The 25,587-nt window shown below is 38.3% G+C and overlaps 1 protein-coding gene across 3 annotated transcripts in view; it reads left to right on the top strand.

The window, feature by feature from the left end:
- ZNF106 (zinc finger protein 106) overlaps window positions 1-24,596 on the top strand; it is a 41,143-nt gene extending 16,547 nt beyond the window's left edge. The window contains exons 5-22 of one of the 3 annotated variants that reach the window (XM_063159104.1): window positions 191-2,269; window positions 3,118-3,736; window positions 4,617-4,677; window positions 6,285-6,439; window positions 6,540-6,600; window positions 6,939-7,280; window positions 10,640-11,411; window positions 11,779-11,834; window positions 12,325-12,470; window positions 12,775-12,909; window positions 13,814-13,930; window positions 14,365-14,556; window positions 15,132-15,194; window positions 16,748-16,867; window positions 17,337-17,408; window positions 18,558-18,629; window positions 19,316-19,462; window positions 20,438-24,596. In XM_063159104.1, coding sequence (XP_063015174.1) covers window positions 191-2,269; window positions 3,118-3,736; window positions 4,617-4,677; window positions 6,285-6,439; window positions 6,540-6,600; window positions 6,939-7,280; window positions 10,640-11,411; window positions 11,779-11,834; window positions 12,325-12,470; window positions 12,775-12,909; window positions 13,814-13,930; window positions 14,365-14,556; window positions 15,132-15,194; window positions 16,748-16,867; window positions 17,337-17,408; window positions 18,558-18,629; window positions 19,316-19,462; window positions 20,438-20,494 — 5,266 coding nt within the window. In that variant the 3' untranslated portion in view covers window positions 20,495-24,596. Of the gene's footprint in view, window positions 1-190; window positions 2,270-3,117; window positions 3,737-4,616; window positions 4,687-6,284; window positions 6,440-6,539; window positions 6,601-6,938; window positions 7,281-10,639; window positions 11,412-11,778; window positions 11,835-12,324; window positions 12,471-12,774; window positions 12,910-13,813; window positions 13,931-14,364; window positions 14,557-15,131; window positions 15,195-16,747; window positions 16,868-17,336; window positions 17,409-18,557; window positions 18,630-19,315; window positions 19,463-20,437 lie in introns of all 3 variants that reach the window. The other 2 variants (XM_063159103.1, XM_063159102.1) reach the window with 2 other exon arrangements.
- Window positions 24,597-25,587: the final 991 nt, after the last annotated feature.

The raw sequence follows: 25,587 nt of genomic DNA, 5'->3' as shown, positions 1-25,587 counted from the left end.
GTTAGTTTTGAAAGTCAAACATTAGTGAAGCTTGAAAAGCAAAGCTGCTAAAAAAGTATCTGTTTCTTTCTACAATAAATAATTTTTTAAAAATTTTCTTCTCAGTGCAAATAAAATTCATGAAGCTTGTGGACTGTTGGATTTTAGTATAATAGCATCAGAATTTAGGTTTTTCTCAATTCTTTTGTAGGCAAACTGAACCAAGTTGTGCAAGCCAAGAATTAGAATGTGATGATAGGAGATCACAGAGAAGGCGAGAAGAAAGAGCTGCTTACAAAGAAAGAGAAGCTTATGATCAGTTGTCGTGGCATCATCATAATGCATCACAAAGGGACTGGAAATGGGAAAAGGATGATTATGTTAGTCCTAGACAAGGCAAATTTTCACACTCTCAGAGGAACCTTAATATAAACAGACATTCAGGTAGTGCAAAGGGGCGCTCTGCGCGGCACCAGAATGTTTCAGGAAACCCTTTGAATCGACATAATTATGGGAATTCTGGAAACGCTTGGCATCTGAGTGGGCGGAGAGGAGGAGCGTCAAATTGGCATCATGGTGCCAGGGAAAGAAATTCTACTTGGCACTCAGAAGAAACGGGTCATTTTTCTAGCTGGAATTCCAAGAGTTATGGAGGAAACTGGAAGCCAAGTCCTCATGGTGCAAATGGCTGGAATTTTGGAAGCTCAGGAGATTCGTATTCATCAGAGCCAAATATATACAATCAAGAAAGGTCTGCATGGCAGCGGCCAGAGAAAGGCAATGTTCTGCCACGTAGAAATCGAAGAAATAGGGGTGACCGTCTGGATTTTACTAGTGATGAGCTTGCTGCTGAGGGAGTGTTAGAATTTAGTACATTGAAACAACCAGAAAGCAAAACTTCAAGAGCCAGTGGAAAAAGTGTCAGTCCTTCCAGAGATAAAACATATCGCTGGAGTCCCTACCCATCCCAGAAAACTGCAGAGCAGCAACCACGGTCTGAAGATAATGTTTCAAAACCTTCAGAGAAAATGGGTTCTGTACTTACACCTCTTAGTGATTCATCAATGAAAGGAGAAACTTGTGAAGCCAATGTTAGCCTTTCAAAACTTAAAAACCATGAAGCATCTTCCCCTTCTAATGGAACCTCTGATCACCTTGATTCTTGCAAGGTTATGGAAGACCCTTCCAGTGGTGAAAAGCCTGACAGAGATGATGGCAGAAGTAGTAGGATGCCATCACTGAAATCCCCCCTTCTCAATATCACAGATATGAAATTATCCTTGATAAAGCAAGACACGAACAGTCTCTTAAAAAATGTCAGGCTTCTGTTATCCTCAGCTAGTGGTGAAGAACAGAATCATTTGAATGCGGTGAACTTGGAAACAAACAGTTTCTCCTCTTATTCATCAAAACTGCATGCTGCTTGTGTTGGTAACTTACAAGACAACAAAGATGTGCTTGCTGGTAATCTTAGAGAGCGTATTAATAACTTAAGTGAAGCAGAACAAAATCCCAAAGGTATCCAGTGCAACCATTCCTTGCAAAATGCTCCCTTAAGCTCTTGCAAAGATACAAGTGACCAGAATAGGGAAGAAACTGGGAAGGCATTGCCAGAGAAGGAGTTCAGACTAGATTCATTAGATGTAAGTGGTGATGATTTAATGGGAAGTGAGAAGTCAGAAGCAAAAGTTGAAAAGTTGGATTCTTCTTTACCCTGTGACACCCCTGACGCTAAAACTACCACCTCTGAAAGGGAAGATGATAAAAAGCCATCTGCTTCAAGTATTGCTTCTGCTGAGCTAAAAAATTTTACATTTCGTATAGAACCCAAAGTTTCTTCGTCAAGCAGTCAGGACCATTTACATGTGGATTTGAAAAGCTCACAGGACAAGGAAGGGAATGAAGAGTGTGTCAAGTCACGTGATCAATTTGAAATTGAAGGTTTTGAAAATCCTTCAGATAATGAGCTTCAAAAAGGAGGAAGCCAGTCAGGAGGCCTCCTTCTTCCAGATTTAAGCAAACTTGGCCTGCCTGCTTCTCTGCAAAGAGATCTGACACGGCATATCAGTCTGAAGAGCAAAGTCGGGACACATCTCCCAGAGCCCAATCTCAATAGTGCACGTCGCATTCGGAATGTGAATTGCCTTCGGAGAAGTGAGACAGAGAAGGAGTCGGGGCTTAAACCTACCCTCAGGCAGATTCTTAGTGCTTCCCGGCGAAATGTTAACTGGGATCAGGTCATCCAGCAGGTAACCAAGAAGAAACAGGAACTTGGCAAAGGTTTACCAAGGTTGGTACCTTTCAGATCTAACCATGTCTCTCAGGGCATGCTGAGGGAGGAGGGTTATTTTTTCCCATATGTGAAATGAATTCCAGAATCCTTCAAGTAAGAGCTTAAAATGAAGCTTGCTATGCCACGATCTTTGGCAGAGTTTTTTGAAAATGCAATTTTTTTTGCAAATAATGCAGAGTTTTTATTGATTGATGCTATGAATGAATTTCTGTCCATAGATAAGTAAAAGTAATCTGCTCAGAAAAGATTCTGATCCGTTCATAATGGTTGCTTTAATATCTGAATGTGGATGGTAACAATGTAGTTTCTGTCGTTTCTTTTGCAGTTCTAGTAATGGAAGAATGTAAAAATGCAATCAGGATGGGAACAATGCTATGACAGTTCCCTATTTCCTCATTTTTTTAGGACTACAAGAAATGCTTGTAGTGCTGCAAGCAGTGTAAATGCTCACTCTTCATTTGTTAATCTTTTTTTCTGGTGCACAGTTTGCCTTTGCATTTAAGGAAGCAATTCTATAATACTGCATTTTTGAAACTTGCTTTAAACCTGAATAATTTGAAATGTCTTGAACAAATGTCACATTTGATTATTCCAACCTTGCTTGGGAATAATTTATAATAACGTGATTTCTGACTTGAAAATCATGCTGCCAGTTCTTAGCCACTAAGTCTGGTTATGTGATACACAGGAGATGTTTCATTGTCAGATGAGCACAGAATACCACTGTAATGGGATTAAACTTACTGCTTAAAGCAGTAATCTACATTTGGGGAAGGGGGAGGCTTTTCTCTATGTGCAGCAGGCTTGTAACTTGTTTGTTTATTTTTCTTTTTATCTTGTTAAAGGTTTGGCATAGAAATGGTGCCTCTTGTTCAAAATGAGCAAGAGGGTCTAGAACTCAGTGAAGAATCTGATCCAACTGCTCTAGAAGGATTCCAGTGGGAAGGGATTTCCTTAGTGTCTGGCTCAGCCAGAAAACGTAGCTTTTCTGAAAGCAGTGTCATAGCAGACAGAAATCCTTCTGCTTATAGCTTTTTCAGTGAACAAGCCAAAATTAAAGAAAGTGGGCAAAGGCAAGTAATTGCAGCCAGCCACCCACATCATATAACATCTGGATATGAGGCAAGCACTGACATTGAGGCTGATCAGAAAGAGGGGACACCATCCCTTGCTTTGTCACCCTTTATGTCTGAAAGAACCGAGGCCAGCAGAAGTCACAGCCTACAGGCCACCTCTGAGATCACAGGCCACACAGAACAAGACCAGGAGAGCCCAGAGAAGAGAACATCTCTTCTTGAAAAACAAAATGAATTAGAGGTCTCAGAAGAAAATTGTCCAGCTTCAAATAGTGCTTCACTTTTTGCAATGTCCAATAACATAGATGCAGCTACAGACAGTAGCTGCACATCTGGAACTGAACAGAATGACAGCCAAGGAATTGGAAAGAAGCGAAGAGCAACTGGAGTAAGTGTGCATTTCTGTCCAGCTTTGATCTGCTGAAAAGGTTCTTTGTCTGTCAGTGGTTATTCAGCTTTGGAATGATCTATGCTGGCAGGACTTTCCCCATCTGATAGTCTTGTACATTGATAATATCAAGTTCATTTTTTGTTTGACTTGATTTCCTTTAAATTTCTGCTTTCATAGTGTAGGACTTTTGATAGTTTTTTGTAACTAGTAGGAATGACAAATGCTCTTTTTTTGATTTGATACCTGGCATACTCTGTTGATAAACAGGAACTGTTGAAAATTTCTGTGGAAGTACTAGGTTTTTTAGCAACAATCTTGGTGCTTCACAGCACAATTTAATTGGAAGGTAGCCTGTAGCAGAAATTTGTTTCCCTTAGATGTTTCTGGTTTTATGGTAAAGCAAGGAAATAAAAACATTTTGAAAAAATTACGCACCTAAAATTATATTCTTAAATCTGAATTTGTTTCAGAGTCTGGTTTTAGGCTTATCCAAAGGTTCAAAAAAAATCTTGTTGATCAGTTTCACAGAATGGTTTTGCAGAAAGCAATAATTCTAATTCCTCGCTGTTTAATCCTCTACACCTTCAACTAAAACTGTAGAGCAGAAACTGTAATTCAAGTGCAATCTTAAACATCTGAGCAAGAAGCAGGCTGTTGTCATATTTAATGTTTCTTCTCAGTTGAGATGAAAACATGGCACTCTGTTGTCCTCCCTCTTTTGAGAGCTGAGCAAATGATGAGTTATGCAAGAATGTGCAAGCAAATGATGGATTCTTCTCTGTGCCTACAATAATGATTGAAAAGATGAAGGATGCTCAACTTCTTGATTTGGGCAAAATTATTCTTGTTACTTTTTAATAGATGATTTTACTTGCAGGAGGGATCTTCTCCTGAAATCCCTAGTCTAGAAAGAAAGAATAAAAGAAGAAAAATCAAAGGTAAAAAAGGTGGGTGAATATCATACATGTGTGCATGTGGTGTAGAAGCTATAAAGACCCAATAGTATTTTGACTTGGCTGAGGTAGTAGTTCCTTAATGTTACTATGCTGCTTCTTGGGCTTTTACTGAAGTTTGTAGTGTGGACTACAAACTACTAATGTGCAACACATTCTTCTCTGAAGACCTATATCTTAATTTGTCATAAGTTATTTCTAAGAGAAGGGTATGTGCAGCCTTTCTGCCTGCAGTTCATATTCCTGATTCTACAGATGGGACCTTTGCTTTCCCCCTCTACAGGGTGGTGAGGTTTGTTGCCTCTTTGGATGGAAGTTCTTAAGGGAGAGGTCAACACTTAATTTCCTTCAAATTTGCCATGCAGCTTTCCCTTTCTATTTCTGGGTGGTCTCACCAGAAAAAATGTACTCTGTTTAATTTGGTCTCTGTTCTGTTTTTGATATCTCTGACAATGCTTTTTACTTTTTTAATGTCCTTAGTGGAAATGAGTGTGAAATGCCTCTCTCCTTCATGCTCCTGACCAAAGAAAACTCTTATTCTGGCATTAGACAGATATTTCTCAAACATGCCTAAAACATCCTCATCACCATGTCTCAAAATGAATCATCCAACCATCGTGTTTTAGGCAGAATATTTTCTTTGATAACTAAACTGTTGCCAGGAGCTTTGAGCTCCGAAGATGGCTTTTGTATCACTTTTTTTCCCCCCATTATTTATTTATATTAACAGTTGTTTATAATATAGGGCAATAATATGACTCTTCTGTGGCAATGAATATTTGACTACTTGAAAAGGTGGGGGTTTAATCAGCCTCTTTCTCCAATGACCAGTGTCTGTTATAGAGACTAATAATGCATTCTACTTTGTAAAATTTCTTTCCCATTGCTTTGTTTTAATGTGATTGTTATTGTCGTAAATTTGCTGGAGGAAACTATAACCTGAGCGCAGTTAAGCAGTGCCCAAATGGAAGTTTGTTTGGACAATCTCTGTAATGCCAGAAGTCTCTGGGAGTAAAGGAGGATCTTTTACTGAGTACAGTGGTCAGAAACTCTTTCTCAAGAGATGGCAAACACCAGTCTCATGGCCCAAAATCATCTTGAGTAGTCAACTCTTTTTCAATCATTGGGTTCCTTTTCTCCTAAACAGCTTTTCCTTGGATTTTGCATTCACGGAATAATTTAAATCTTGTTTAGCTTAAATTTGCCTTTTCCTTTTTGATTACATTAGTGGCAGGTGTGTATTTGTATGTCTTGCACACATGTTCTTCAAGAAAAGGTCTTTGTGGGAGATAATTACTTCATTTATTTAACTAAATCAGTGCTAGCAAAGCTGTGATGGAATTAATTACTAGAGTCAAGGTTGAGATTCCTTAAAGAAGAATACTTGACTTTGCAGTTTATCCATGTGGATGTGGCTAGTCCTGTCCATAAATACTCCTATTTAGTTTGTATAATTATCCATGCTTGAATGCTTGACCTAATTTATGAGATTTTTGCATTCTGAGGCGGTGCTATTTGTTGTGATATCACAAGTAAGATATCTTAATGTATGGTTCAGTGCTATTAGACTCCACATTTTATTTCTTTTTCAGAACGTTCTCAGGTAGACCAGTTGTTGGCTATTTCTCTGAGGGAAGAAGAGTTAAGCAGGTCTCTGCAGAATGTGGACAGCAGCCTCTTGCAGGCAAGGGCTGCCCTGAGGGCTGCCTATGTTGAGGTTCAACGGTTCCTTGTGTTAAAGCAACAGGTAACAGTGGGCTTTGGAAACTCTCTGAGCTTGAGCTTAGCAGCATGAAGAACTGCCTGTTAAATCAGTGGGACTGATATAAGCCACAACTGTTTTGCAGATAACCATGGAAATGAGTACACTGAGAAGTCAGAGAATCCAGATCTTGCAGGGGCTACAAGGTACAGGATACCATAGAGCTACAACAGTGCAATGCTTACTCTTATATTCTTTGAACTCAGAATCTTTTTAAAACTGTGTTTAACTTGAATCTGCTCATTTAAGCTACGAAAAATTGTAGACTTTCAAAATGAGGCCTTTATCGTCAAGTGTGAACTGTCAGTTTTGTTAGTTCCCTCTAGTGTCTTTTTTTTCAAATTTTTCTTTTCCTTGACTCTGTGTCCACAAGCAATGAGCTCCTGGCACCACTAAATTTTATTGTAAAATAGAAATATTTTTGTTCTGTTATTTATTTGTTTGTTTGTTTGTTTCTTTAATGTATCTCTTCTTTTGCCATTAGAAACATATGAACCTCCTGAACTCTCAGAGCAACTTTCCTGCAGTGCCCTAACTGAGAGACGAAACAGCAAATCTCAGATGGCAGCTGACTCAATTCCTTCAAGCTCTCTCCTGCCTGTTTTGGACACTTTGTCTTCCTCTGTACCCGCTCGAGGAGCTGCTGTTCCCATAACCGTGCCATCACCATTCCAGTCTTCTGGCAGTACACCTTCCAATACTCCTGACTCCTCAGTGCAAGTTAAACGAGAACCCGTGTCTCCAAAAGGCACAGAACTAAATGTGAATTCTGTACTCCAGAGCTCTCCATGTCCTCCACAAACAGAAGAGGTGCAACAGAATGATGGTAATTGTAGTTTTGCTTTGATTTAATTAGCTTGAAGAAAATAAGGAAATTATTTTTTTCCCCAAAAGAATTTAAATTGTGCCTCAACCTGCAGTCTGTCAGGCAGGGGTGAACTCTCATTAACTTGTGTAGGACTTTCTAGTTCTGCTTTGAAAATAGAACAAGCATGAATTTGAAGTTTACATCCTCTTATAATAATTTAGTTAACTAACAAAATCTAAAACCAACACAACCCAACAAACCTGAGAACCTCCTCTGTAATTTTTGTCTTCTACTCTGTATCATTTAATGAGCACTGGTAGCAGAAAGTCTGCCTACAAAGGAAAAAAATGTGCCTGAAAACATTTTGTAAAAAGTTATGAACAGCTACATTGAGATTATTTTGTGTTCTTCTTGGGTTCTGCTAGATAAGCACAAAATGTATAATTTGTAATATTGGAAGTAACAATCCATCTTCTACTAATTGGCTGTTAGGCACTATTCATTCATGTGAGGGGCATGGGAGGGCTAGCAACGAAGATAGGGGTTTACTTTTATCTGGAGGAGAAACTGCTGAATTAGTTGAACTGCTAATGGGAGAGCACTTGCTTCAGCAAAGTGAGATGTTAATGACTACAGCTGAAATAGCCAGCTCTTTATTTAGACAGTTAAAACCCCATCAAACTTGTGCACTGTGGTCAAAGGCTTTGATACTATTGGTAGTTTTCTCTGCAATTTGCTACTGTGACTGAAGGTAAAAACTGAAGGTTAAAAGCTCATCCCATACTTTCTTAAGAGTCTGTGAAGTGAAGCAGGGTGACTCTAATGTCACTTACTCAGACCTTGAAGCTAGGTAATTTGAGAAAAACATTCATAAGATTGATCCTAGTTCAAGATAGCCAATACAATTTTTTCCCCTCATATTCCACCTTTCTAAGCATTTTTTTTTCCCTCAAGCACAAGATGAATGTTGGCTGAATTGAAGTTTACACCTCTTTAATAAAAAAAAAAATTGGGTTTTTTTTTACTATTTTTAGTTTGCTTCAGCTGTAGAATTGTATATAAGTGGTGGGTTTTTTTAGGCACTCTTGCATTTCCTGTATTACATTCTGTTGAAATACATTAATGCAGTATTTTGAGTTTTGCTTCATCTCTCTTTGGAGGATTTGACAAGGGATGTGAAGCTCTGGAGGTATTCACTAAAGTAAACTTGGGGAAGGGGAAGAATCAGCTTTTTTGTTTGTTTTCATTGTTAAGACTCAACTTTTAGGAAGCCACTACCTTTGCTTTCCTGTTTTTATTGGCATGTGGCATACTGTTATGCTTAAAAATCAATGATGTTTTTGTATCAGTGCTAATTTTATTCTCAGTTTTCCAACTCTAAGGAAAGATTTAGTGATCACTAGCTGCAGTGGCATGAAGTGTCTTGCTTGCAGAATCTTGAAACTTCACAACAGAGAAGTTGAAAGAGGTTTTTTATTTTTTTCTTATGAAGATGAACCTTCAGTGTATACATTTGTTACTTGACTAATTACTTCAGAAAGCTCTCAATCACATTAGTTTTCCATTTCCTACAAATTTAATTTTGGTGTATTAAAAGCAAGAATCTTCTTTTTATGTTCATTTGTCAAGTTACCGTAGTTTTGGTATTGATGAACTTCTGTATGTGCTACATTTAAAACGAGTTTGCCTTCAGATCAGTTTTGTAATTTGGGGGGAAATAAGCATTTGTCTTGAGGTAAATTCTGTAATTTGAGGAAGAAGAATTCACTCTGGGGCAGACTGTTTACTTTTTGGGATTGAATGTTTAGCTTGTCAGCTGCCCATTGAGGTTAGCTCAGCCTTGCTTTGAGGGAGCTGATTGCATTTGTTTTCCCCCAAATGCCAGCAGTGTGTCCCACCTGTGGTACTGAGTGATTCAGTTTTCTTTCATTGCCATGGTGGTTTCCTACTTCTTTTTCTAATACCCACAGCACTCCAAATGCTGAGAATTAAAGACTTTTGGATTTAGAAGTTTCAGTTTAAGTGGCTGGTTGCTATTGTTTTCCTGTTATAAAGAGACCAAGTTACTTCCTTCCCCTTTCCAGTGAGAAATGAGTGACACATGATATTAGAGGCGTATTCAGAATTTAAAGTTTTGTGTGCCTTCTTCCCTGTATAATTGAACACAGTAACTCATTCAAACTTCATCTAATTATTAATTTTTTCTATACAGAGGTTTTTCTGTCAGGTTTTGCAGTTGTGCATGGCAATTACATGTCCAGGGAAAAACCTATCTCCATTGATTTACTTTAAATGCAACATATCCTATGCTGTCAGCAAACTCTAGTTTTATCTTGGAATTCCCCATCTGAGGAAGGTGTGGGTGAGAGATGTTCTCATTTTAGCTGTTTCTAGTTGGATGTGTAATTCCAAAGCATCAAATTTGTCCTGTGATGTGTAATGTACTTTTGGCCAAGCATTAGTGTAGGTTTAATTTGCTGGCTTCTGAGAGGCTGGAAGAGGGGAGTGTTTCAGATACTGCCAACTTCCCATTTGCGTTGCATGATCCTGCCCCAGAAATGCAGTGAGCTTGAAATATCCTGTTCTGGATTGCAGTTATTGCAAGTGTAACTAGGCAATTTTAGAGTGTGGGAAACAGCTGTGAGATGCTGCCCTTGGTCTGTCTCAGCTGAGAGGTTGGATCATTTTGTTCATATTAATTCAGTCACAAATGATAGGGAGAGTGTGTTGACCCCATTGCATAGTCCACCACAGATGAGCTAACTTAACTAAAGTAACTAAATAAAGCCTACCCTCATAGCTTACAGGGCTGCTGTTCCCAGGATAAGGGTACAGTGCTGCAGAGTGGGTTGTGCATAATGTCTACCTTGAATTAGGTCCAAGTAACTTGGTAGAAATGACTCTATATATCAGCTGTAATAATTCAGATGGGTTGAACACACGATTTTCAAACTGTCACTGAACAGCTGAGTCATACTTGGCATGCAGTGATTAATGTAATTTCTACAGAAGTCATGACAGCTGGCAAGGGAGCATGCAGAGAGGGATGGTAGCATCTGAAGCCAACAATGTAGGATTCACCAAAGATTGTCAGAACTTTAAAAGCATATAGCAAATAGCCTGCCAGCAGCTTGAATGATTGCCCCATTCCTTTATTTCTATGTGCATGGATGAACATTTTATTCCTCAGTTATGGTTTTTAAAGGCTGTGAATAGCTGACTGAATAGCAGATCTACATGTGCACATGGTTTTCAACATGTAGGAATATGTCCTTTGCATGCACAATTAAGTGTAAACAGAAAATACAGGGAGGGACACTTTGCATAAATAATTACTGCTGTTCAGATTGAATGTAACACTATGCTGTTTTCTTTAGAAGAGACCAACCAGAAAACTTCAGTGTATCCAGTTATCACTGCAACCATATCTCTAGCAGGGCTGGCAGCTTGTTTCCAACACACTGATCAAGATGTCCACGAGCCTGCTGCAGACGAGGGACAGTCTGGACTTCCTGAGAACTCTTCTCCTCCTTCAGTGTCTGTTTTCAGCAAGAGAGAAGCAAATGATCCAGCTGCTGAAAGACTTTTAGTGGATCAGTGTAGCACTTCTCTTTCAAAGCATTCGGTCCTTCTCGAAGTGCCAGTGGATAAAACTCCCAAATTGTCAGCAGAACCATCTGAGCAACACTTGACAATGGCTGCAGTCCCAGCAGAGAAAGGGAATAGAAGGAGGCGAAAGTTAAGGAAGAAGAAAACGCTGAGGGCAGCCCATGTGCCAGACAACAGCGATACGGAGCAGGATATGATTGACTTCAAACCTGTCCGGAAAGTCAAGGGTGGAAAGATTCCTAAAGGAGAAAAAGTTACTCCTCCAAGAGAGGAGGGTGGAGTTACTGCTGAAGCAGCAAGAACCAAAGATGAGAATGACAGCGATGCTTCTCTGGAACTAGTGGAAGTTCCAGCACCTCAGTGTGAGGTGGTTGATGTTGGTTCATCAGCGTCAGGAGATGAGAAACCAGACAGTCCATCAAAGAGGGAGTCATGCAACTCTGTGGATCAAGCAGTCCTAGAGGCATCTTGTTCTGGGTATGATGAAGTGAGCTCCACCAGTGAGATTGACACAAATCATAGGAATGATGGGAAAAAAAGGTGAGATTATTGTAGACCTCTGTCAAGTAAAATTATTAATATTACATAGTATTCATAAGAGACCTCTCCTTTTTTCCTTTTCCTTTTTTTTTTTAATTCACAAAGTCTTGCATTAGTGACTTCAGGAGTGAAATAAAAGGGAAAATAAAAACGGACTTGTCTTTTTTGGTCAACAAGTGAATGTGTCTTGTTACCTACTAATTTCACTTAATAGAACTGGGCTGCCCTGTTTGGTTTTAAGCTTACCTGTCACAGCATATTTTCTAAGTCCAGAGTCTTGTGTTTTGGAATATTACTTACCTCAGTATTTTGTCTGAAAATGAACTTGCAAAGTCCAATTTCACTACTGTTTATTTTTGTCTTGCAGTGTGGCTGAGACACAGACTTCCATATCATTCCTAAGAGGATCAAAGAACTCCTCAGGTATATCTTTTAAGCTTTCTTTCCAATGCTTTGTATGTAGTGTCTTGCAGGACTTCGAGTTAATTCTTGATCCACCTGCTTCCATAGGAGAACTTTACCCTGAAGATAAAAGCTTGCACTCACAACTAAAGTGGGAAGTGACACATACTCACATCATCTTGCAATGAATGCTTTGTGTCTTGACTCCTCCACATCCTCCTTCCCCTCCCACATGAATGCTATTGTTCCACAGTCTCTGTAGAGCTCTAGGACAAACAATAATACACTCTCTTTTTAATTCTAAAGATAGTTCTGAACTTAGTCACATGAAGGTCTTTTTAGCACTTTATATTGCCCTCTGTCACATTCACAGTGCTGCTGGAATCCACAATGAAATTTGATTTAAAGGTGCTGAACACATGAAATAGTTCTGCTGATTGGCAGTACAAACCACAGCAGTGTGTTTTCTTGACTGTGTTCCCATAGTCAAAAGTGTGTCTCTGTCCTACAGAAGTGTCTTCGGAGCCAGGTGAGGATGAAGAACCTACTGAGGGAACTTTTGAGGGACACTTGGCTGCAGTGAATGCTATTCAGATTTTTGGGAATTTGTTGTACACCTGCTCAGCAGACAAAACAGTTTGTGCCTACAATCTCGTTGTAAGTAAGGTTGTGGGAGTAGTGATACATTAATTGCAATCACAAGGTTGTCTTTTGTAATGCCTTGCTATGTAGTAAAGGAAGCAGCTGCTTTTTCAAGCCCCTAATTTTTTTTATACTATTCTTTTCTTCAAACCTCTCTTCTCCACCTCTCCAACCCCTTCTTCCTGTGAGAGAGACAAGGGGAGATAGATTGCTGCATGTATGCTGATTTTTTTAACAGTCCTACCCTGTTCTGTTAGGTGCCTATTCCAAGAAATATTATAGGCCTTTATGCTGACAGACTCTGTGCTTTCCTTTTTAGAGCAGGAAGTGTGTGGCCATCTTTGAAGGACATACTTCTAAAGTGAACTGCCTTCTGGTCACTCAGACAAATGGCAAGAATGCTGCCCTCTACACTGGCTCAAGCGACCACACTATCAACTGTTACAATATCAAGGTACTCAAACTCTGTGTTGATTTATTTACGTATGCTGCATTTTATACAAGTGTTTCTTTACAAATATATATTTTAAAAGCCTTTTAAACCTATATGATCTGGACACAAGCAGCAGTTCATACCTCTTTAGAGTAGAGCAGGAAAAAAAACCTCACAAATAAAACAGCAAACCATTAATGGATTTACTACCCTAATCTTTTGACTAGCTTGTCAGTAGAGTTTTTGCTGGAACAGCGTGGCATAGTCCCAAATGTTGGGAACACCAAAGTGCAGGATAGCTGTTTGGCCATGAATCTTACTTTTCTTCCTGTATTTTTAACTTCATTGTTTATGGAAGGCACTGCTCTCTGCTGTATCTTTAGAGCAGCTCTAGAGGGAACAGGTATCTGTTATGCTGAGGGTATGTGAAAGAGCAGACCTAAGGCTTCCTGAAGCTGGATACTTGAGACTAAATGATAAAAAGACTTACCCAACCTGTTACTTGAAGGACTAGAAAGCAAATATCTGCTTCAGAAAGCAAACTGCCAGAGATTTTAAACCCTTAAGTTCCCTATGAGAAACTTAATAGGGAATTGTCAACCATGTAACAGATTCTTTTAATATGTGTTATATATATATATATATACACATATATATTTAGTCAGTAGTCTAAATTTCTATACACATTAAAGGCTGTGACTAGAACAAAGTCTTTAGGGTTATAACTGGTTGCTGAACTACAGTCAAGCCTTACAGATGGTCCTGATTAAAGTGAGGCTCAAACTGCCATGTGACACCAGACTCTCAGATGTTTTTCTCCAGTTCTGTTGGTTTAAAAAGTGAAAATCATCATTCATTTCAGATTTTTTTTTCTTGAATTGTTTTCAGTTAATAAAAATCTTTAAGTACTTTTTTCCATTGCTAGACCAAAGAGTGCATGGAACAGTTTAAATTGGAAGATCGAGTGCTCTGTTTACACAGTAGATGGCGGATCCTTTATGCAGGTCTTGCAAATGGCACAGTGGTTACTTTCAGCATAAAGGTAAGTTTAACTATTGGCACCTGAATGCCTGTTGTGATTCTGGTTTTTTCCTCTGTGTTTCTTTCTATTCTTTATCTACAGTAGTAAATGTATTTGTAATAAACATATTTGGGTATAAATGGTCGCTGTTGACCCCTTTTGGATGTTTATTTTGTCCATGCATGAAGCTGTCCTATCTGCCTGTCTCTTTGTTTACCTTTCTTTTAGGTGCTGTATTGTTGCATTTTTCCTTAAGGTGCCTCCTGGTCTACATAAGGAGCTTTCTCTTTGATTTGGAAACTTAATTTTTAAGATGCAATTCTTACCACTGCTGTTTTGCGTGTTACTAAGCTGAAATCAGATGCCATAACAAGCATAGCACAAAAAGGACTCAGTCGTCTAATCAGTGTCATAGCAAAATTTTAATTCTTTCCATTTCTTTCTTCCCCCACCAGAATAATAAACAGGTTGATACCTTTGAATGCCATGGCCCTAGAGCAGTGAGCTGTTTAGCCACAGCTCAGGAAGGAGCACGCAAGTTGTTGGTAGTGGGCTCCTATGACTGCACCATCAGCGTGCGAGACGCGCGGAATGGGCTGCTCCTCAGAACCCTGGAAGGTCACAGCAAGACTATTCTCTGCATGAAGGCAAGTGTCTCTGAAAATACATTTTGGACAAAGAATGCTTAAAATGATGAGCAGATTGTGATAGGAAATGGAGGACTTCTCTGTTTTAAATTATAAAAACTGAGTAATTTGGTAGGGAAATTCTCTGTTTGCCTGCCGTATCTCATGTCCCCAGCTGCCACATGTACGTCTGTGTTTTGAACATTTCAGAATTTGTGATTCCATCACTTCCTTGGGCAGCCTTTTCAAATGCCTGATCATCCTTTCAGTGAAGAAACTTTTCCTAATACCCATTCTAAACTTCCCCTGGTGCAAGTTGAGGCTGTTTCCTCTTGTCTTGTCACTTTTTAGGGGTCAGGAGCATAATTTTTCTTACATAAGCAGCATATAAATATGCAGCATGTCCAAAATTTCCAAGAGACATTGGGCTTTACTGTGCATGTGCTTGCTTTTTCTTTCATACTCTTGATTGGTTTTAAGGCTCTCAAATTTAGGAAATATTAGAGTATAATTTTAAACTGAACAGTGTCTTAATATTTTGCTTGCTCATTTCCATATCTGTTACAAAATATAAGACTTTTTTTTTTTTTTGTAAGGTTGTGAATGATCTGGTATTCAGTGGGTCCAGTGATCAGTCTGTCCATGCCCACAACATTCATGTAAGTCTCATATAAAATGATGGAATGACTTTTTGCTACTAAGGCACCGAATTCCTATGCTATAAAGTCAGCATTTCCAGAATACTTGACTGACTGGTAGGACTGATTGCTTCCAGCAAAGGAAGTCTCATGATTTTGTGAATATGACTATGCACTATAGGTAACTCTGGAGGCATGAAGAGGCTACATAAACCTGCTGATTCTTGATACGCAATGCCTTTTTATCTGGCCATCTTGCTTTTGCAAATATAACTACAAACATGCTGATCATATGGAAAGGGTTCAAAGAAAAGCCATGTGAGATAGTCTGATGGAGAAAAAGTTTCTTTATTAGTGGAAGAACTTGAGGAACACTGTGCTCCAAGCTAGATTGTTCAAAAGCATCATGAATGCTTTGTCTCTCCCTCTTTTACACCATCTTCCCTTAGTCCTAGCAGAAGTATTCATGCAGCTATGCAATAAGTTAGATTAAGAAACTTATCAAAGGGAAATTTTAGTTGATACAAAAAGAGTTTATTTCTGTGTGTTTAGCTGTATATATATTTAGTATATTTCTGTGTGTTTTGCTAACTGATCCCTGTGGTTGCATAAATACTGCTAAAACTAATAGCATGGTACTAGTTTCAGGATGGGTGGGAATATGTTACTAATGATGGAAACAGAATCAATTAGGTTGGAAAAGACCTCTGAGATCATAGAGAACAGCCTGTGACCAAACACCACCATATCAGCTATACCATGGAATTTTCAGCATCCAATCTTTCCCTAAAGGCTTCCAGGGCAGTGACTCCAACACCTCCCAGGGCAGCCCATTCGAAATTCAATTGTAAAGAGTTTCTTCCTAGTGTCCAACCTTCCTGGTGCAGCTTGAGGCCATTTCCTCTTGTCCTGTTTCTGGTTGCATTGGAGAAGGAGCTGACTCCTCTCTGGCCACATTCTCCTTTCAGGGAGTTGTAGAGAGTGATAAGGTCCCCCTGAGCCTCTTCCTCTCCAGGTTAAACAAACCCAGCTCCTTCAGCTGCTTCTCATTACACTTGTGCTCCAGCACCCTTCACCAGCTTCTTTCCCTTCTTTGGACTCACTCCAGCACCTCAATGTCCTTCCTGAACTGAGGGGCCCCAAACTGCACATGGCACTCAAGATGTGGCCTCACCAGTACTGAGTGCAGGGGAGGAATCACTTCCCTGGTCTTGCTGGCCACACTATTCCTGGGACAGGCCAGGATACCATTGGCTTTTTGGCCACCTGGGCACACTGGTGGCTCATGTTCAGAAACAGAAGAGAAGAAAGAGAACTTTACACAGACCCATGCATTTCTATTGTACTGAGATGGCTCTGTGTTAGTATGGGCAAACAAAAGGATAAGTAGTATTTGATCATAATCTAGAAGTGCCTTCACAGGGAATGGAATTCTAATAACAGGTGTTTCTGTTTTTTGAGTAGTGAGCATTGAAGCTAGCTACCCTATACAGGTTAGGTAAAACCATCTTGTACTTTTATTTAAGAAAAAACAAACCCAACACCTTTTTTACCATTGCTTCTTCTTGATGCAGACCGGAGAGCTGGTACGGATCTATAAGGGCCATAACCATGCAGTAACAGTTGTGAACATTCTTGGGAAAGTCATGGTGACAGCATGTCTGGATAAGTTTGTTCGTGTTTATGAACTACAGGTAAGAAAAATGGTGGTTACTAATGACATTTTTCTAATATGTGTTAATTAGTGATTTTGAAGTCAAATAGAAGTCATCTTTGTCCTTTCTGGTCTCTAGCCCATCTCTCTTTTTCCCATCACTCTGAATATGTAGTTGTCTCACCAGTCAAAATACATGGGTTTTAAAGAATATAACCTGAAACATTTTTTAGAACCTGGGTTATTCCAAGACAATGACAGCTCAGAAAAGTGGGGAAATGTTAGTTTTGTCTGCTGAAAGAACAAGAGTTTAGTTGGGCAAAAAGACTCCCAGAAGCAATGTAAGCAAAAGTGAGCTTTTCAAGGTGGCTATAAAGTTTGGAATCCACCATATCAGTGGAGTTGGTACCAAGGAAACTTCTCTTGAAAGTATTATCATTTACATGTCTATGGAAAATGGCTCTTAAAAAATGTTGTGCTAACAAATGTCTGTTTCTGTTTCTTTCAAGTCACATGACCGCTTGCAAGTCTATGGAGGCCACTCAGATATGATCATGTGTATGACCATCCATAAGAGCATGGTAACTCCCTTCTTTTCACTGTTCTTAAAGAGAAGGTTGTAATTGCCACAGGTGCATACAAGACAGTTAAATTTCTTCAGATTAAGAAATCAGCCTGCTGCTTGGCTGCATTTCCAAGTTGTTCTCAGTCAAAAAATCAAGTGGCTATAACAGCTTTATGTAATATTACTGTCTGGGGAAAAATCACTGTTCAGCTTACTGCAGTCTTAAAACAACAGTTCTTTTTGCAGTTATGATGACTGTGAAGACACTAGAAATAGTAAAATACTTCTGCTTTTTCAAATGTCAGTCCTGTTTGACTTTTACTGAAGGGAATCTCACTGGAGAAAAACTTCACCCACAGCCAAACCTCTAGTAACCTTTGACAGAACATAAACAAAGCTGTGCAGTTGATTCAGATGTACAGGTTTCTTCATGCATCTGCCCTGCAAGATAAGTTTCAGAAGCAGTTCTGGATAAATATTTCTTAAAATAGTCTTTAAAAGCACTTATTTGTCTGCATGTCTAGGAATTTGTTTGCAAAGTTACTTTGAGACTGTAAAAGGAAAGGTATTGTAGTGATCTGTAATAACAGAAAAGTTAAATCCAAAGGAACAGATTTCCTACTAATTGGAATACCTTCTGCCCAAGCATCACATCTCATGTGAGTCCAGCCTGAGGCTTGAGCTGTGCCCCAGCAGTGTCTGTCGTGGACATTCTCAAATCAAAGGGTTTAGATGAGAAGTTTAGTGATGAATGAAAGGATTTGCATTAGTATTTCTGAAATTCTCGTGTTTTTTCACACACTTCCTCTCCATCATTTTTTGATATACATAGAACTGGTTAGGTCCTGGAAATAATTTCAACTTGACATTTACACCTACATATTTTTTAACTTTAGTGGATAGCACTGTAATTTAAACATTTCTGAACTGTTACACACATGACACTATCAACAATAGGGGTTATGGAAGCATTTCTTATTCATGTGTAGGTTTTTGTGAACTATGAATGCAAATACTAAAAGAGTTTGGTTATACCTATTTTTAAATATAGAAGCCTTGCATGCTGATATTTCATTGCTTTTTCCTACACTGAAGTCTCTTTCAAAATTTTACATTTTTTTTTCTTTTATTCCCAGCTTGTTTATCCATAAATGTTTTTTTACAGATCTACACTGGATGCTATGATGGCAGTGTCAGAGCTGTGAGGCTTAATCTGATGCAAAATTATCGATGCTGGGTAACTAGCAAATTGTATTTAGCCTTCATTATTGAATTTTCTGGGGGTGGTCTCTAGTCACTTAGTCTTGGGTAGGTTGACTTAGATTATTCATGATTTTTTTTAAAAAATGTGTATTTTTTTTTAATATGTATGTATGTGTATTAAAATATATATCACTTAGGTTTTTATCACTAGTTTCATTTTTTAATTGTCTTTGCTATGTGTGTGTGTATATATATGTATCTATGTATGTATATATGTATGTATGTGTATATGTGCTTTGGGGCAAGTCGTTAGTGTGAATTGCTGTTCTTTCTGGCTGTTTTTAGATGTGTAACTGTTTAACACCTAAAACTTTGGATGAGTGACATAGAAAAGCTGATTTACTGTACTAAATAAGTTTAATTAAATTCCAAATGACTTTGTCACAGGTAAGCTTAAATCTTGTAAAGGCTTATTTCCTCTCTTCCTCCAGCCATTCCTGGTGATGGTCTAGGCTTGGCTAAAGGCAGGAAAATTTTCTGTAAAGCTGTAATTAAAAGAATAGAGACCATGGAAAATGGAAATGTAATAAGATAAAAAACTTACAGGAGTTGGCAGGCGTGTTTACAGTCTAGGCAGAATATTGTGAAATTGTACAAAGAAAAGCATTAGCAAAAATTGTATTTTCCTGGCTTATTCTGGTGTGTTGTTTTTTCTCCCAGTGGCATGGATGTTCACTGATCTTTGGAGTTGTGGACCATCTGAAACAACACCTGTTAACTGACCACACAAATCCAAATTTTCAGACCCTGAAATGTCGTTGGAAGAACTGTGATGCTTTCTTTACCTCCAGGAAAGGTTCCAAGCAGGTATGTGGTTGAAATAGCATGATTGTATTTGGTAATATAAAGTACTTTATATCACCACAATGGTGGGACTTGATCCTATTTCTCTTAAAAAGGGTTAAATTTTTCTGGCCTTGGCAGGCTTAACTGCATGTGGTTACAGTCATCCAAGGCTAACAGGGTTCAGTTCAGCCTGTGGCAGATGAAGTGCAGCTATGGTAAATTGACATATGGTCAATTTAAAACAGTTTGATCCTAAACTATTACATGGAAATGGTACAATTCTTAAAATATTAAAGAAACTCTACTCAAGATATTAGGACATTTTTGAAGGAAAAATGTATTTATAAGATGAACAAACATCTGCCTTGAAAACAGGATTTTATCCTTTTAATTTTTATCCATTGCTATCTCTTTCACTGTTTATTTTTCACATGAAATTGGTTTTACAAACAATCTTTAAATAAGTAGTGCATAAACTTCTGGATAAAAGTTACCACAGAAAAGGGGAAAAAATGAAGAAGGCATTGGATGAAGTAATGTGGAAAGGATTGGGGGATGGGTGTAAGGAGGGCAGTTACCTGTAGACTGACTGGTAAAATCTACATTTTAGTCCTTGGCAATATAAACTGCCTTCCTTTGAATGCTTTCCAACATATGGGAAGGATGGAGGTTTCTTCAAGAATTAATGAACAGTAGAATCCTTTATTTCTTCTTAAGTGCTGCTTTGGATATGATGTGTTTGTGTAATTTGCTCTTCTAATCAAAAAGAAAAGTGTTTTTTATTTGCCTTTAATGCTGTGCTATGTGAAACACTTTATATATGTGATTTAATAGCTTGACAATGATAATATTTAGAAGCTTTAAGCCAAACAAATGTATGTTATCTAGAATGTCACTTTCACTGACACTTCTGGAATATTTTGCAGGTTTTAGTGCTTTTTTTTGGTGATGATCATAATGAGTTTTTTTTTAATTAATTCTCTGGTTCTTTTCTAGGATGCTGTAGGACACATTGAAAGACATGCTGAGGATGACAGCAGGATTGACTCATGAAGCTTTTCACCTCCCACATTGGGAAGTAATTTTGTATGTCAGAATTATTCCAAATAACATCAGTTTCTTACTCCAGTCTTTCCTTTTTCTTTTCCCACTTGGAATGCAAAAACTAGTGGGGCTGAAATGCATTGCTGTGGAGACTACAGGTTGTGTTGCACTCTGCAGAAATAAGGCTGGTAATTAAGACTTAGCCCAAGTTCTTGCAAGTTTTTAATTAATTGGGGGACAAGAATATTCCTTCCTCTTGTCTGCCTTGTTTCTTTGTCATTTGTCTTTTTTCAGGTGGTTTTATTTGTTTTTTTAAGAAGCATAGTCTTTGGGAAGCCTAAAGGGGTGTTGAAAACTTAGATTACAATAGGTGCTGCTGTTTGCAAATTCAGCTGGAATCCTGTTATGTGTCTAAGACATGTCTGGTTTTGTTGTATCCAGTTTTATAGCTGATTTTAATAAAATTCTGCAAACCAGAATATCACAAATTCTAACAATGTAACCTGAATATCCAGTGTACGTTTTTACTTTCTTCATATAAAGAAAAGTTATTTTATGGGGACTGGAATAAACTAATTTTTTAATGTTAATTGTAACTTATTTTTTATTCCTTGTGTAAAAGTTGCTATAACTGGCACAATATATACAGTGATAGATATACCATACCTCTTGAGATATTTTGTTTATTTTGAGGAAAGTGATTATTTCTTGAGAGAGATGCCAGTAGCAGCAAAACAGCCAGAACAGTGGCTCTACTCACAGGCTTTGCAATCTTAGTCTTTTTCAGTATAGATCCTAATGTATGGGAAAGAAGTAAGTGGTATCTGTTTTTCTTTAAGTTAAAGAGCAGCATAACCACTACTGCTGTCTTGATAAAACACCATAATTGGATTGCTGATTTTATGTAATCTTAGTGACTGAGCTTTGCAGTTCTGTACTCTCTAGGCATAGCAAAGCAAGAGAATTGCAAAGGCACTGTGTGTCTGAGTGTGTCCACTTTGGTAGTGTTTTGTTTCTGTTGTGAACTGCCTTAATTGGCTTGGGCTATAAAAAGTTCACAAAAACTCAACTGGAAAGAATGGAGCAGGATTTTAAAGCCTAAATTTCTAAAGCAGAAGCTGAGGATATGAAATGCATATCACATGTAAAAGTCTTTTTTTCTCCTAATGCACAGAAAGTACCACAGAGAGGCCAGTGCAGAAGGGAAGACTGTTTCAGCTTGTCAGGGTTGCCCTGCAAGTGTTCCCTCAAGTGGGATGGCTTCACCTTGTGAAGTCCAGTGCAATGCCCTTCTGGCACTAGCCATCCTCTCTCCCTTAATGACACTAATTTAGCAAAGAACCTTCTTAACGTTGAGACTAATCTAGCAAGGATCTTTGCGTTCACTTTTGCCTAGCTTGCTGCTCAGGATAAAATAAGCAGAGATTTTCCTAAGCTGTAAGTGAAGGTGAAACTGAGTTGCTTATACACGAATCCAGTGCCAGTTTTTCAAAAAACCTGAGTAGAATTTTAGTGGGTATCTTTTTCACAACTACTTTCAGACTTGTCAACCACAGACCAAGTAAGTTTTATAGCCTCATTCTTTGACTGTAAAGAAGCCTTTTTAGGCCAAGAAAGTGAATGATTCAGGAAATCCCATGGATGTTTGACTGCCATCAAATCAAGGAACATCAAGGCCTTCTCTGGAGCACACTGGTTTTGTATTAGCTTACCAGACAAGCAGAATTGCTCTTACACTGATGAATATTTTTTGTGAGACAGGAGTAAAATATGAATGAGATGCAGTAGCATCTTCCGTCAAAGACATGGGAATCTCTGAGATTCCAGTGCTTTTGTGGTGATTGATTTTTTTTTTGTTTACTTTTTATTAAGCTGTTTGTGCATAGCAAAAAGCCCCAATATGTGGCCCAGACCTCAGGCTGTTCTGAGGATGGTGTTGTTTTAGTTTTTGGGGGATGTGTGTTTGTGGTTTTGGTGTTGGGCTTTTTTAATCTTTCTTTCTATGGGCTGTGGATGAAGCAATTCAATAGAGAATCAAGTTTGGGGAAGTCTTTAAGTGGTGTAGATGTTTTATGAGGGACAGTGTACTGCTCTGAAGTCTGAGAGCATTTGTTTGGTTTTTTTCATGACCTAAAAGCAGAAGACTGCATAATACTTAAACCATTTCCAAAGATGTTGATATTCAGGAGTTCTTCTGGGAGTTTTTTGAACCACAATGAGGGAGCATGTAAGTGTGGCATAAACAGGGTGGGTGTCCTAAGGTGTATCCTTCATGGGCTGTGCTGCAAGTGAAGGTGTGGAGCAGTGTCTGGAGGACAAGCCCGTGGGGCAATAGTGGCATTCTGAAAAATGTGTGTGAGAATAGATTTTGTTACTTCTCTCTTGTGATTCTTTCAGCTGTTTTCAGGAACATATAAAGATCTTTTTCCCTAGATGGTGCAACAGAGTTATTACACTTTATTTGCATTCCCATTTGCTTGTTGGGTTTATATTTTCTAGTTGGTGGAAGCAGTCTTTTTTTTTTTTTTTTGTATGTGGTCCATGATATTTCCTTAACTGTCTTGAAAACAGTCCTCCTGAAAAGTCTGGGCTTCTGAAGTCCAGCTTTGGCAGTGGTGTCTTTTGCTACTTTGTTGGTCATTTCAGATACATTGTAAGAATCCTAAAATGGGAAAGAGGTGGGAAAATAGAGCTGCCTGAGTGAAAAATTTTGCTTCATAAATCAGAAACATTTTTTTTAAATCCTCAGAGGTTCAGAGAAAAATGCTGTACTATTTTGTCACAAGGATATCTTAAAAGGAATTGCTGTAAAGTTGTGCAGTTATGGAAATCCCCCAGCTTCTCTGGAGTTCTGTGGAGAGGTTTCCTATTTGTTCAGCTGGAATTTGGTGCAGATTTCACAACTGGCCATTTACTTCTGGAGGCAATTGCAGATGCCAAACTAATGTTTGTTTGTTGGTATTCATTAAAGATCCTCTATGGTCTTGCAATTAGGGTTTTGACTCCTGATATACTTCTAGTTGAAGAATGTAGTAGCTTTGGGAAGGTGGGCTGTTTGTGACACTTAACACAGTAATATTTGCATGAAAAGCAGTACTGCACATCTTAAGCCACTTTCAAGACTATTTTTGATTTTGGTTTGGTTTTTTATGCAAGTAAAAAGTTGTGAGTGGAAGAGTGAGTAGAGTGAGGATTTATTTTGTGGTTAGCTGTGGATTTTTTTATTAGTCAGGTGTTTAAAAACAAGTTCTGCACTTGCTGTATGGCTAATTACATATGGCAGCCCTTTTGGGATTGGTCTAGCTTCGTTTCTCCTTTCTCCTTCAAATTTCAGAGAAAAATAACAGATATCTGGCAGTGCTAAACACTCTGGCCTAATGCTGCTGCTGCTGTATTGTGGAAGGGGATGGAGGGAAAACTTCTGCATCTCTGGGTACAAAGATGCATTAAATATCCAGGCTTCTGCTTACATTGTGTCACTTATATGTAAATTACAGACTTTAAACATATTATCAGCACATAAGCTGGCTTCTGCAAAATAGCAGGAGCTTGGCTGTGTGGAGTGTTTGAAGTAGTGCAGTTCTTAATGCACATTTTCAAACAGTACAATCAGCTGGATCAAGGTAAATGATAACTGCAAACTGCAATAAATGGCAGGGGAAATGTTTTTGTTGGGAAAATTCTTTTGCCTTCAGCTGAATTAAAACACAGGTACAGGTGAATCTTTGTTTTCAGGTTTGTATGGTACTATAATTCAAGCAGTCTAAGTTGTCCAGAGTTGCAGAATATGTGAGGAAGGATAAGGAAATTGTTTCAGCTAGTGTTTGTAAAATTATTAATCATCAAGGAGCAAACTGTGTAGGTATATATTCTATGTGCCTGCCAGCTTCTCAGATTTCATTTTGCTGTAATGTTAAACAGTCTTTTGAAAGAATGGAAGTGGAATAAAATGACTTGATTGAATATTTAGTAATTTAAGCTGTGTAGAACATGTGCACAGACCGATCATTGTTTTCTTCTCTCAGTTTGGTACAAAGCTGTGAGTGTAATAATGAAACTTTACATGACAAAAGAAGAAATAAAAAAAAATAAACTTCTTTATATTGTTACAGTTTGTCTGTTTCTCCTTTGTTTTAAATAGAATGATTTTCATACGATTTGGTAGAACTTGACTTAGTTCTGGAATTTTTCCTGTTCTGTGAGTGCTGGATAAAGTCAGACAGGCCACTTTGAAGCTCCAGCACTGGCAGGAATGTTACAGGTGTGCAGAAAACCTCAGACCCAGTTGTTTGGCAAAGAAATGAACCTGTCCATCCAACTGATGCCTCCATGCTGATGCACTGCCTGTCTTGCTTCATGGTCCATTGCAAAGGAAGTTCTCTAGAGCTTGTTGGTAGTTCAGTCATCAGTACTATAAGGACCAGTTTTGAGTTGCCAATTAAAAATCCTGATTTTGGTCTTTTGACTGATAGATTTTGTTTTGTCTCTGAAGATCCCAGCCAAGAGCATCTCTGTGTGGAACACTACTTGTATGGAAAATAATAGCTTTGTGGAGGTAAGGCATGGCTGGAAGCCAGGGCTCCAGGTGTTCCAGTCATCCTAAAATTTATTTGGGTTAAAAACCAGTCGAATTAAGAAGGAGAATAACTTTTCTTTAGATAAATTATAGGATTTTCTTCCTCTCTCAGAGTAAGTTACAGTGCAAGACAACACTAAGAACTTTATAGTCAAAAGGTTTTCTGCTACTTAGTGACCTTTCAGTTAAATGTACTACTCACTGGAATAACTTTCAGTGCATGCTAGAATTTGTTTTTTAATTTTTACTTTACATTAGTGGATTGCTTTGCTACTTTTTGCCACTAGACAACTAAGTAAAAGGTTCTCCTGGCGAAGTCTGGTCTTCCTTGCATGTTTTGTTTGCCCTTCCATTTTTTATATTGTACATGTTATCCTTTAAGCTGGTAGCAAGGGAACCTCTCAAGTGCTTTTTTTTTTTTCTTTTTTAATGTATTCAAGGAATAAACAGGCAAATATTTGAGATATTAAGCTAATTTCACACTTGCCATAAACTCCAAAAGCTGCTCTATATTCAGGGGAATGAT

This window comes from Melospiza melodia, chromosome 6 (assembly GCF_035770615.1).
Source record: "Melospiza melodia melodia isolate bMelMel2 chromosome 6, bMelMel2.pri, whole genome shotgun sequence".
In the NCBI taxonomy this organism is placed as follows: Eukaryota; Metazoa; Chordata; class Aves; order Passeriformes; family Passerellidae; genus Melospiza; species Melospiza melodia.
Note: the sequence above shows the minus strand (reverse complement) of the source record. Positions and strands in the feature narration are given on the sequence as shown.